Below are 13985 nucleotides of genomic sequence, written 5' to 3'. Positions count from 1 at the left end.
TATTTTTGCTCACTTGAAATGATGACTGATGTTTTTAAATTGCAGAATAACAAATAATAATTTCAAATACCAAGTAAGGAATAACACACAATAAGCATCTTTGTTCACCCACAGAAATGCTGTTCACATGAAAATACCGATAAAGAACATCCTTCCCTCCAAAATTCATGCAAACAAAACACGTTTGCCCAAATGTTTGCGAATAGTAAGGGATACAAACATAGCTGAACTAAACAGCCTTGTGGAATTCAAATAGTCCACAAAGCTGTTTTTGCAGTATTCAGTCAGCTCTCTTCATTTCTCCCTTTCAGAATTTTGAAATTAATTTTACATTCTAGCTGCTATCTGCTTATTTTAATGACTCATTTACTTACCTATCACTCTTAACTCAGCATTGGCGTAAATTGTATTGTATTTATTTTCCGCGACACACTGATAGAGGCCAGAATCTGACACATTCAGCATAGTTATGGTAAGAGTTCCATTTTCTATTTGAATTCTCTCCTAATAAAGAAAAAACAAGCAAACGTTTTGTTTGAAGAAGTGAACATAAAAGCAGGCGGTCATGAGTCAGAAGCTGAGATTTTGTTATTTTTGAATGCTTATTAAAACACTATGAAAATTTAAAAATAAATAAAGCCAAGTAGCTTAGCTCAAATATATATCTTAGAAAAAAAGGTTACATGATAGCTGTAATGAAATAAGAGGAGTTAGGCAAAAATTTTCTCATGAAACTTTTTTTTTGGAGAAAAATTCAGATTCAGCAACACCAAAATATGCAAATTTGTGTAGATTTTGATTTAATTGTTTCAATTAAAAACTTTTAAAAGAACAAAAGAAAACACTTTTTTTTCTATTTTAAATTACCTTTATTTTAGAAATGTTCTTTAATTTATTTTTTAAAAAACACATTAAAAAGTTTGAAATCTAATCATTTGACATCCCCCCCAATGTTTTTTTTCAATTTTTCGATTTGCCAAACATTTTTTTAAAATTGTTTTTAGCTTGACCCAAAATTAGTTTCTCTTCCAATTTATTAAAATTGCCTGCAAACCAAATAATTTATTTGCCCAGCTCTAGCTTTAAGACCCCAGTTCATCCAAGCACTTAAACATATGTTTAACTATGGGCACATGCTGAAGTCTCATTGTTTAAAGGCATTGCTGCATTGACAGCTAAAGGGTTATGATTTAACAGGAAGCAGACACCAAAGCAGTTGCATCAGGAACAGCTGCACCATGAGAGGAGGCGGGAAATGAGACCCCAAAGGGTTTACCCACTTCAGCACCTGAGAGACCAAGGCCAGCTCCAGGTTTTTTGCTCCAAGCAACAAAGAAAAAGCCAGAGTGTTCCCGTGCTTGGAAAGCTGGTGCCTAGAGCTGCCCCTGTGAGAGACAGAAATCTGCAGCGAGACTCCTTCCCAGGGGCACTAACACCCATGTAGTCCACCCTTCCCCTCCATCCATGTGGATTTGGGGAAGAGAAAAGCTCCAGAGTACAGCCAAAAACACAGCAGGCAGGAGCAGATCCAGAAGCAGCTGCATTAGGGGCTTTGGAAATTTATGTTAACAGACTGTTTCTCAATTTTTACTTTGGACATTCTCTCCTCTCTGCTAGTTGGCTGTTTGCTCCAACTCCTCATCTGCCCTCTCTAACAGTCACTCATGCCCTCCTTAGGAGTCACTTACCTCAGCCTCACTCCCCCTGCCCACTGTACTCCCTTCATTTCTCCTTCCCTCCTCTCCTCCCCCCTTCACCTTCCTCTCTTCAATGCTTTCTAGTCTTCCCTTGCTGTTTAGCTAATTCCCTCCAAATAAATCTTCCCTCTTTTTTTTTTAAAATCATGGAATATGATATTTGCCAACAGTCACTCTGCCTATTATTCTAGACTTTTCTTTAATGATTTAAGGATTATGATCAAGGGCTACCTTATTACAAATTATAAACATGCCACATAACCTGCAGGAAACTATGCTGTGCCACTTGTCCAGCTAACACTCACATATTCCCACACAGAGAAGCAGCTGTAGAGACTGAGGCTAGGTCTACACTGGTGGGGAGGGGGAGAGTTGACCTAAGTTACACAACTTCAGCTACGTGAAAAGCGTAGCTGAAGCTGGTCATCTTAGTTCGATTTACCTGGCCGTGAGGACGGCAGCTAGTCGACCGATGCCACTCCCCCGTCAACTCCACTTCTGCCTCTTGCCATGGTGGAGTTCCGGAGTTGACGGCAGAGCGATCAGGGATCGATTTTATCGTGTCTAGTGTAGATGTGATAAATCGATCCCCAATCGATCACTATCTGCCGATCCGGCGGGTATTGTATATGTACCCTGAGACAGAGAATACAGCTAGGGTAGATTACAACAGCATCACAACTGTCTTGCAGACTTGTCTCTCTCACAAACAGAAGTTGGTCCAAGAAAAAGACACTGCCAAACCCACCTTGTATCTCTAATATCCTGGGAACAACACGGCTACAAACAGCATACAACATTATTTCTTATTGTTAGTTAAAAAAATAAACTCTCCTTAAACCTTACCTCAGTCATCAGTTAAACATTTCAGGTGTCCAGCAGATTAAATAATATTGCCTAAAACATTTAAGGCATGAGTCATGTGAAAACAACCAGATCTTCACAATCAGTATAAAATTTTGGAGGTCAATGGACTCTTTTCCATTCATAAGCACATTTAGTCCTCCAACTTTGGATCATGTAATGATATACTCCATTTGTGAACACATCTAGTTACTATCCAACAATTTGATCCATAACCTACAGTTTGGTATCCTTGTTATTAAAGGGTAAAATATTAAGTAGATAGGTAGATAGGTCCCAAGTCAATTAGGGCTTTAAATGACAGTCTTCACCTTAAACTTCATCTGCAAACCAACAGGCAGCCAGCACAGATCATCTAGTGGAGGCTGGATATGCTTAGCTTGAATTTCAGCTTTTACTAGGCCAATTTAATCAATGGTGTAGTGCTGCTGAAGAAAAAACAACAACAAAACAAATAAAAAGACCACACACACATACACTAGGGATAAATGTGGCCCCATATTTTTGTTTCTATGCTTAAAACAATTTTTTTCTTCACTTTTCCTCAGCACACAATAAAACTGGCTCCGTACTACTAACATAACTTAAAACCAAATATTTCAAGTCTTACTATCACTATCCTCCAGGGATAATAAAAACCACACTGTAAAGTAGAATACCAAAAAGCAGGAGTACTCTCTCCAAAATGAATCAGTGAGAAAGAAATCCACAACAACAGAATATAAATTCCATCATTGAATGCTGGTCTGGAAGCAAGAGATTTGTTTTGTTATTATATTCTTTAGACTGGCTATACTGCCTCCATAGAATTTAGAGTGCACCATACTGTGTTACAGTATGTAATAGAATTCTCAGCTGAAATACTGTATGCATCTAAAATAAAATGTACATTTGTGAACTAGTCAATGCATTTCATGTAACTTCCTAATAGTAAAAGATAATGCTAGTTGCAGAGATTGTTTGATGTTCTCTTGTTACTACATCGATGCATAGGAAAGAATGCCACCTATTGAATCAGCAAAACCAATTTCTTCAGCATCCTGCTTTTTTTTCCCCCTTAGAGGTCTCCCAACCAAGTACTGACCCAATATTGATTATATTGAAAATTTGATGAGAGCATAGCCTGGGGTTATATAGCTGGTATATTGCTAACTAATTAACAACATCGCATTACTTATTCACTTTTTTCCTCAAGACTCTGACTACAGATATCTTTTGCATAGCTAGTTCTTACCTGCAGTGTGTTTGCTATCCTCTCAATGTATTTTTTTCTTTTATTTTTTTAGCAGAGTCTATGAATTTAAAACCCTTTTTAAAAAGTAATACAAGCAGTTCACGCAGAAGCTGAATTCCTCCACTCCCCATGTCTCACTGACTCTTTTTTTGAGTTATTCAGACAAAATGAAGAATAAAGCACCACATTCACAAAAACAGAAATAATGTAGAGATGACCAGCTTTGTGGTCAGAAAGAAGTAGTTTGCTAAGCAGTGGACCTATATTATAGAATAAACCCTAGGGTGGAAAGCAGCTTGCTAAGATATTTTCAGCAAGCGTAGTGCTGTGACAGAGTGAATATTTTATTACACTCACTGTACATTCACCTGCAAATTATCCATTTAGTCCATTGAGCAAGAACATTTTTCATTTTGTTGCCTGAAGTATTCCGTTTACAATGTACTGTAAGTATTGTGAAAAATATTAGTGAAATTTTAGAGTATTTTATCTCTCTTTTATTAAAAGAATACCATTAGAAAATGGCAGGCTGTAAATAACATCACCTTCTTCAAAGACAGACTTGATAATTCCACTTAACAAGGGGCAACAATACTCACAAAATGATCAGGGTTGTTTTTTTTTTAGAAAAGTCAAAGCCAAACCCACCTGCTAAACAATGTAAAAAATGTTGTGTCTTACCTCTGGCATAAGGGGTTGGCCATTTTTTAACCAACTGTAGGAAGGACTTGGTTTTCCACTTGCCTTACATTCCCAAAACAAGCTGTCATAGAGAGACAGATAGGCATTTTGGATTTTGTTATCCCATTCAGGGAGCGCTGTATTAACAAGACAAAAAGTGCAAACAATTGTAAACAGAAGTCAGGCTTCTGGCTTGCTTAGTTTACAGCCTATCACATGGACCAATATTGTCTCATTGTTTCCTTGTACTCCCCAGTCTGTTTGTGTCCATCTGTTGTCTTTTGTCTTATACTTGGATCATAACCTCTCTGGGTAGGGAGCATCTGTTTGTTCTATGTATGTACAACGGCTAGCACAATAGGATCCTGGTATATGACTGGGGCTCCTAAGCACTATGGTAATAATACTAGTAATAATAGGGTGACCAGATAGCAAATGTGAAAAATTGGGATGGGGATGGGAGGTAATAGGAGCCCATATATAAAAAAAGCCCCAACTTTCAGGACTGTCCCTATAAAATCAGGACATCTGGTCACCTTACATAATAATAAATAACAAACTGCATTCTTGGGGGATGCACTGGGAAATATCCCTCTGTGAACTCTTCAGTGGACCAGGGGACTGTGACAGGACAATGACATCTGCTCTCCCTAGTGTGCTAATCCTGCTCCAGAGACTAGCACAGAGGAGAGCAGGAGCACAATCACACCTATTCCTTGCTACTGTTTGCCTTCTTTGAGCTGATAGCCATCCCTAAGAGGCATACACAGGGAGCTGTCACTGTATTCTCCTGTAAGAGACACTTGGGCAGGGTGTTCAAAACATAGACAGGCTCTTTGTGCCCATGTCATCTCACTCTCCAATGTAAGGGCCAATCACAGTTCTGCCTTAATTAACAAAGATCATTGTAATTTCAGGGGATGATCAGAACAAGATACTTTGACAAAATACCCTCCGGTGTTATTCCTGATACACAGGTTAAATCCTGACTCTGTGTCCCCGAATTGTTCATTCCTGGAGGCAAAGCACTGTTAAGAGTCCAATCCCTCTATTGGGGATGTACATTTGTGATAAAAGAGCAAGTTGGTAAAAGCTGACCATGCTTACTGTTAATTATGAACTGTATTTATTACAGTAGTGCCCAAGGACTAACCAACAATGGAGCCCATTGTGCTAGGCACTGTACAAATACAATGTAGCAGACAGTTCCTGCCCCAAAGAACTTACCATCTAAATAGGTCAGACAGACACAGGGTAGAGGAAATGGACAGAACTTTCTGCAACAGTGTGGGAATTAAGTGTGAGGAAGTAAATTACCCACAAATCATGCCAGCCTGCTTTTAAAATCATGAAAAATGCTTGTGAAAATGTTTGTGCTATTTATATACATTTCATTGCCTACCAACAATTATGAATGAAATTGCAAAGCATAATTAATAAGCTTGAAATCTTAATTGCATTTACTCCATTAATAATTGTATAATTAAATTTGTAGTTATTAGTCCTAGCAAGGTAATCTGCTAAATGTAATACAACAGTTTGATTCACGTTCCATGAAAACAACTAGACAGTGAGAACAAAATAACCCCAACCAAAGCATCATCATCAACAGCAATTAAAGCAGCAGCAAATTGTTCTATTCTTGGCATAAACCTATGCTTTGACATTAACTTGGAGACTGGTAGTCCGTCAGTTAAACCAGACTCTGTACATTAGAATGAAAGTTTCCTAAAGAAAGAAAGAAATGTCTCTGACATACAGCCAACTGCAGGATCAGAGAGCTTAGTTTTAAATGATCATGTCTCATTATCCTGTTTTATTCTTTACACTCCTAAATTTAAAATTATTTCTGGCCTACAAAGAAGAGTGCCATAGTTTGCTATTTAGGGAAAGAATGTGGGTTGGTCCTATGTACCCATGCATGAGAGCAAAGGTGATAAGATGCCCCTTGATTTTCCTGTGTAGGCTACATACATCTTGGGTCATAGAAAAGGAGTGGGGATTGGTTTCACAGGACTTCTACTCTACACTTCTGTGCAGGTGGGCAAGAGGTAATTGGAGAATGACTCCCTTCTACAACACATTGCTCAACATAGCTAAACCAGGATGGTAAGTGAAGGAATCTGCTACTGGTATAAATAAAAGGTCACAGTTCCTTCCCTATGTTCATGGGACATCACAGCTACATGCTGACCCCATGATATGGTCTGAGAGTAAATTTTCTATCCATCCCTTAATGTTTCATGTAAATACACGAGATTCCTTTCTGCCTTATATTAACCTTCATAGCTGCAGCATGGCACAGCCTACATTTTTCAATCTGATACTAATATACAATATCTTGTACTCGCTGAAGTTTAAATTGTAATTCAGAGGTCATTTCAAGCCTCCATCCTTTTATTAATCAGCTTAACCTGAAACTATATTCTTCACTGATATCTCCTTGCAAGGGGCTAATGGACTTCATTATCTTTGTCTTGCACAGAATATTTCCAAATGCTAACATACTCTATGTAAAAATAATTCAATTTGCTCACCATAGATTATTAGTTGACCTCTTGCAATGTTTCTTCCTCTAATGTTCCCTGCAATACATTCATAAAAACCTTCATCTTCCTGCTGAAAATCTGGGATTTCAAGGACTCCTTTGGATTTGTAGTGTTTGATTTTCCTTGCCAATGGGTGTCCATCACTCCTCTTCCAGCTAATACTGGGAACTGGACTAAATAATTATACCGCATTAGATGTGGGGATAGTTCAATCAATACATCAGAGAAAAGATAAAATATAATCTCTGAACAATAATTCCAGGGGGAAGAGGGAAGGGTTTTAAATAAAGTTTAAAAACACTCCCACATTTCTAAAATGTTTAATTAAAATGGTCTCCAAGGATGGGATTCTCAGAGGCATCCAAGTGACTTAGGAGCACAGATCCCATTGACAGGCAATTTGAATTGTGTTCCTAAGTCCCTTAAGTGCTTTTGAAAATTCCAGCCTCTGCCAATACTGCTTCACCCAGATCTGCTCAACTTTTAGGACCAAACCCTGCCGTCTGATACCAGAGATAGAGCAGATTGAGGGAGGGGAAACCTTAGAAAGCTTGAAAGGGCAGCTAATCTTCATGCAAGAATCTGAATAACTGGTTGGTTTTCAGAACAAACAAAATGTCTGCATCATTTCAGATACTCGCTGCTAATCAGAATGATGAAACTTCAGACAGGAACACAAGGGAGGAATGAAGAGCCATAAATAAGGATATAAAAAGATGGAGTGAAGGAAGAGTACAAAAAAAGAGAAATGAGCAGAGAATGGGAAAAGAGCATGAGTGACTGAACCAGGAAGACGGTAAAGAGACAAGGGAGAATATTTCCTTATTTCACATTTTAAAGCTTTTTATCGTTTCCATTTATGTTTGGATCAATATATTCTATATATGATAAAAAATACTCAAGTGTGAACAAGGCTATAAATACTTCTTGCGTTTCTGATAATATCACAGACCCTACAAGCTTCACCTTCATGATTTATTGTGTCACCAGAACACTTTGAAATATTAATAGTCTTGCATTTCATGGTTGCCTTTCATGGTACTGAAAAGTAAAGTAAGCTGCTTTTCCTTTGCAGAAGATCTGTTACTCTCGGAACAGCTTTTTGAAGAGGCTTTCACTGAATGTTGGAGTGTTTTTTTTTCCTGTGGCTAGTAATGTCATCAGAAAATATTCTGTGCTAAAATTTAGAATGGCAACAAATATATTTTGTGTAACTTGTATGTATGTTCCAAGGGAGCAGTAAGTATATTTCCTGATCCTGCATGCTCATCTTCATTAGCAGATCTCTGCTCCTGCATAGAGCGTCATGGTATGTCTGTACTGCTAATAAAACCTCACAGCTGGCTGACTCAGGATCATGGGGCTCAGGCTAAGGGGCTGTTTAACTGTGGTGTAGACATTAGTGCCTGGGTTGCAGCCCAAGCACTGGGAACCTCCCACCTCGCAGGGAGGATCGTAGAGCTTAGACTCTGAGAGTCAGGGTCAGGGACCTGTATCAACTTGTAGAGCAGGAGCCATCATGTGTATGAGTCTGTATCTAATTATATTGAGAGAGAGGTCAAATGTTATCTGTATGCAAATATAGCTATGTAAGTAGGAAAAAACAAATATGCATAGAACAATTTACAGTTAGAGCACCATGAAATGTAATGAAAGACAAAATCATGCAAACCTCACTTGGTTTGGGTACCATTACAAACTCAAAACTCAGACCAGATGCACTGAAAACTTTGCAAATGTTTTCAGCAATCTAGTGCTGGCAGAAGTTGATAAATTGTGCAGCAGAAGGACTTCTAACCTAAGCTCCTTTCTGCTATATGAAACAGAAAAGTATAGCATCAAGACCAGAACTTTAGCACCCTCTAAGAGCTATTAGAGAACTCAGTGATCTATCTAGCTAGCTATCTTAGTATTTCATCATAACTATGCTGCCTACACATCCAGTGTCTGGTTATATGTAATTAATTCTGGGCCTGACTGTGGCATTTAACCACAGCCCTGATTCTAATCTGACCCCTCCAATGTACCTGAATAAGCTACTCTAAGTGAGACTGGGAAATGGCTGAGAGCTAGCTGAAGGAGTCTTAACTGAATTAAAACTAAGGTAATATCAGTAGCAAGGGGAAGCACCTGGAGGAAGCAACCAATATTTTATCAGGGCCCACAATTAATGTGCTGTGTCCTCATTTCTTGTGCAGGTTTGTAACCTACAGGGCTTTTTGGGCCCCAAGTATCTTCTGGATGGTCAGATAGCAGTGGTTGTAAATTGATTAGTTTATTACAAAGTAAAATGATTACTTTTATTATTTGTGGTTCTCCAGGAGGTTATACTCTCTTTTTTGCAGATGAAGACTTGCTCACTGTTATCCAGGGCTCTGCTTCTGTGCATTGGATTATTGCAAAACACACTTCTTCTTCAGCTCATGTAAAAAATGCAGCTAGTGTGCAGAAAAGGCCTGTGCCCTAGTTATTGTAATCAAGATTACGAAAAAGATTAGTTGGAGTGGATGTTGCTATAGATTGACTGAGGTCATTGATAACAGGCAGGAGAACACAGCAGGCTTTTAAAAATGATATTGCATATTAAACAGTGGATGAATTGCTAAACTTTTTAAAACTGTATCTTCGGGGGTGGGGGTTAGCTGGCAAAAAAGCTGAGAAAATAGGAACCATTGAGGGGGAGGGCAGAAAAAGACAAAAAAAGAAACAACAATTAAGTGGATTCACTCATACTTTGTTATCCAGAAATGATTATTTAAAGATTTCCTATCCCGTTCCTGGTTTGTTTTATCTTAGCAATCACTATTCATGAATAAGGAAAGTCTTCAGCAGACACCAAGGCCAGAGGCAGGGCTCCATGGAAAAATGCCTCTTCAGTCAAGCTGTGAACTCAGATTTAGCAAGGCCTGAGCTGAAGATGTCCTCCTGTTTTCCTTATCCATGCCAGATCGTTATAATTACTTCCTTGGGGATCTTTCAAGACAAAATCTCCTCCTCTTTCCTTCCCCTTTTCCTTTGTACCAATGTGATTTCTCCTCTGTTGTGAACTATTACAGGATGACAGAAGTAAAAGTCAGCATTTGGCTCATCAACTTTGCTCTGTTTAAATTAGTAATTGCAATAAATACTCAACAGTACTTTGTTCTCTCACAGCAGAGGCTTAGACCGAGGGAATGGCCTAGTTTCATCAAAAGAGAGAATTCATTTGTGAGAACAGCAGCTCCAGCAGACCTTCTCCAACCCAAATTATAGGTTAAATGATTGCTGTTGCAGTCTATAGTAGGATCAGTGTTTCTATTATGTGCCTATCATACATAAATAGAATCTGCATTATCTGGGCTGTTTGAGAAGGTTTGCATTTCTCCATTGGCTTTTTCTAGTAACTCATTAGAATGGGCTTTCCATGTCTTCAATCACTATTTTTTTTTTTTGCACAAGGCAGCTTTTTATCTAGTTTCTACAGATTTAAATGACACCCGGTTACCAATGAGCTTCTATTCATTACAGTAGAACCTCTTAGTAGCAAGCTATTACAGTGGGCCAAATGAAACATTTTGACTAAGGGGAGGAACAAAAGGAAACACTGAATGGATTTAAAATGGGTAAATTAAAATTCACCTTAACAAAGAGAGAGTAATTTTTTTCTGCTAGTCACTTTTATTAAAAGTCAGTGCTTTAAGGAGCTTAAGAGTTGATAAACACACACAAAAATTGTCCAAATACCAATCTTGGACCTTTATAATGGGAAGTTTTTTTCTAAGGGAGGATTTGTGTTCACAGTCGGGCTTCTCCATCATAATAGGAGGTCGGTCCTACACACATAAATGTTTCTCCTTCCCCAACTGCCCCAGAAATCAGATATCCACTCCAAAGGCTCAGCCTTTTCCCCAGTTCCCATCTGGATTTAAATCTCCACTGTGCAGTGGTGTGCAGGGAGCTTCAATGGAACTGGTCTTCCTCGTACACAGTGGGTTCACAAGGTATGCATCCCTTATGCTGGCTCCCCAAAGTCCTGTCCCTCTACTTTTAACCCAGCCCCCCACTATCTCTGACACATACAGTTGCACTAGCTCTGCTGCAAACAGGCCATCCACAAGAAAATGGGCAATATTTGTTCCTCTATTGACAATCAAATCATGTACCTTTGCTTTCATTTAATACATAACAATAAACAGACTAAATTAAGTAATTGTTTAGGATTGGATAGATTTGTAATGACTAAGAACAATGAGGACAATTTTAAAAAGTATTGTACTTCACAGACAGGAAAGCCTCATTCTTCTCTTCCTAAATAAGAAAACACTGTATATAAATGTGTGCACGTCTGTGAATATAAATCTATAGTTTGTTTCAGAGCTCCAGAGCACCTAGGGACACTGGGCACAGCTACTACTTTTATTCATATTCTACAGCACAGACCGCAGAGTTACAAATCCATAAGTTACTAAATTAGATAGAAAAGAAGACAAAAATATTTTATTTGGGGGGATAAGTCTTATCACACAGGGCCTCAATTTAATATGTTTGTAATGTTATAATCTGCACCAATAGGAAAGTTCCATCTCATCACGAAATGAAGGCACATATAGCATAACAGCCAGTCGATCACACTGTATTTGCGTAGCATCTTTCATGCTGTGCATCTCAGGACACTTCACAATAAAATTAAATTGCAGTTTAGATAATTAAGACCATGCCTGGTTGAACAAATGTGACAAAGCAGAGATTTGAAAGCTGCTATAATGTTTGCATCAAATACTGACACACGAAAGAATTAAGATCCAAAGGGCATAATAATTAAAGGGCTCAAGCTTCCAATCATTCTGCTTTATTACCTGGAGAGCAACTGAGGCTTCCATTGCTCTGCAAGAGATGTTTGGTCAGATACGTGACAAGAATCAAGTGATCCAATCAAGCAGTTTAACAGGGAGATGGAGATGATCCCCCTGGAGCTTGTAACTGGTGATGTAATGCTAAGAATTGGTTGTCTCTAGCAGTTAATGTGTGGAGCATCAGCCAAAATATCCATTCCCAGAATCAGAAGTATGGATTGGAAATTATCCAACCCATTTTTAGCATATTAGAACTGGAGAATATCATTTAAAAAAGATTGGAAAACTTCTAGTGGTCCTCTCTGTCTTCTATTTCAGTAGCCACCAGATACTAGCAGAGTACCAGTGTTTAGAGTTAGCTAGACCTTGTTTGTTTGTATATAGTTAGTAAGCATGTTTGGAAAGTATAGGCAATGCTATCTCTGTCCAAAAAGCGTGGCAAGATGATAGGGGGGGCATACTAAGTGTTCTGGATTATGAGTCAAAGGGCCTGAGCTACATGGACTCCATGTATGTGTTTGTAAGTTCTCTGATGCAGCAATGGTCATACGTCCAGGCTCCCAAAAGGATTATTCCTGAGCTAATCTATATGGGGAATGCCTATGAACAGGGTTACTCCCAGTCAGAATACAAGTGACTTTTGCATTTGCAGCATGTGTGCCTGTTTTGGGAGCCATTTTGTTTATTTTCACAGCAAGTAAGCATGCTCCTATTCCCATTTGGCCCAGGTCAGGGTGAAAAAGCATTTCTGGAAAGGTGTCTCATTTTGGAAGTTCCCTCATTTTATCAAAACCATAAACATTAAAATGCTTTTTAAAAACTCAAAATCAAACCAAAACTATTTTTGACATTTAGTTTTGCTAAAAAAAATGAAACATTTTTGTTTCAGTTTGAGCCTGAAATGATTCCCCCACCCTCCTCCATTTGTTTGTTCAGCCACCAAACTGAAATTAGATGAAGGTTCCTAACTATCAAAGGAGTGAAGCTCTGGAAGAGCCTTCCCAAGGGAAGAATGGGGACAAAAAACCTAACTTGTTTTAAAACTAAGCTTGATAAATTTATAAAAGGGATGGTATGATGGGACTATAATGACATACGGCCCATCCATGTCCACTCTTATTAAATATCTCCAAAAGCTGGAGGTGGGACAATAGAGGAGGAAGGCTCTGAGCTGTTAAAGAGAATTCTTTCCCAGGTGTTTGGCAGATGGGTTTTGCCCACATGCCCAGGGTCTAACTGATGACCATATTTGGAGTTAAGAAGGAATTTTATCCCATGTCAGATTGTCAGAGATCCTGGATAGCTTCTGCCTTCCTTTGCAATGTGGGGCCTGGGTCATTGCTGGTTTAAACTAGAGTAAATGCTGGATCTTCTGTACTGTGAAGTCTTCATGTCAAGATTTGAGAACTTCAGTAACTCAACCAGAGGGTCTAGCCTACTATGGGAGTGGGTGGGTGAGGTTCTGTGGCCTGTGGTGTGCAGGAGGTCAGACTTGATGATCATGATGGTCCCTTTTGGCGTTAAAGGCAATGAGTCTGATCCTTTATTGCAGTAAACCCCTTCAAAAGCATAATGAAAGTAATAATATCTAGCACTGTTGATACAGTTAAATCCAAAATGTGACCTTTAATGTCGCATGGAAGTAATGTTGTTCAGTGGAATGAACAGAAGGCTGGAACTCTGAAGTTTAGATCCCAAGTTCTGCCACTGAGCTGTTGTGTGGCCAAGGGAATTTAGTCAAGTAACTCTTCTGAATTTCAGTCTCTCACTGTGTAAAATGATGAAACTAAAGCACATTTAATTGCTTCATTTATCCTATTTGGCTCACCCTTCTAGTTAATCATAAATGTAACTGCTATTCATCTGATGGTGATGCATGATATTTGTGTCCTCCAACCCACGCAGTCACCCAATAGTTTCAATACTAATTTATTTTCCATCTAAAAGTCAAAGGTTTCTTCATGGTCTGGGGAAGCTATACGCAGAGTCTTGGTATATTCTCCAGAATACGATTCACTGTCAGTAGATGATCCATGATTTGAAAATTACTTTTGAATACTGCCTGCTCCATGCTTGATGCAAATTGAAAGATACTCCATTCATCACTAATTATGGGGTCCTTCATGCT

General features: G+C 38.6%; 2 protein-coding genes across 5 annotated transcripts in view; both read right to left on the bottom strand.

Annotated features, from left to right (window-relative positions):
• The window catches only part of LOC127053138 (neural cell adhesion molecule L1-like protein), a 1307741-nt gene that overhangs the window by 525325 nt on the left and 768431 nt on the right, over nucleotides 1-13985 (bottom strand). The gene's annotated exons all lie outside the window — the stretch shown is intronic.
• CNTN6 (contactin 6) overlaps nucleotides 1-13985 on the bottom strand; it is a 222840-nt gene that overhangs the window by 61521 nt on the left and 147334 nt on the right. For all 4 annotated transcript variants that reach the window (XM_050957317.1, XM_050957318.1, XM_050957319.1 and 1 more), the window contains 3 exons: nucleotides 7014-7198; nucleotides 4477-4613; nucleotides 375-504 (listed from right to left, as the gene is read on the bottom strand). In XM_050957317.1, coding sequence (XP_050813274.1) covers nucleotides 375-504; nucleotides 4477-4613; nucleotides 7014-7198 — 452 coding nt within the window. The remainder of the gene's footprint in view (nucleotides 1-374; nucleotides 505-4476; nucleotides 4614-7013; nucleotides 7199-13985) is intronic.

Source organism: Gopherus flavomarginatus, chromosome 6 (genome assembly GCF_025201925.1).
Source record: "Gopherus flavomarginatus isolate rGopFla2 chromosome 6, rGopFla2.mat.asm, whole genome shotgun sequence".
Classification (NCBI taxonomy): Eukaryota; Metazoa; Chordata; order Testudines; family Testudinidae; genus Gopherus; species Gopherus flavomarginatus.
This window is presented reverse-complemented; position numbering and strand designations above follow the sequence as displayed.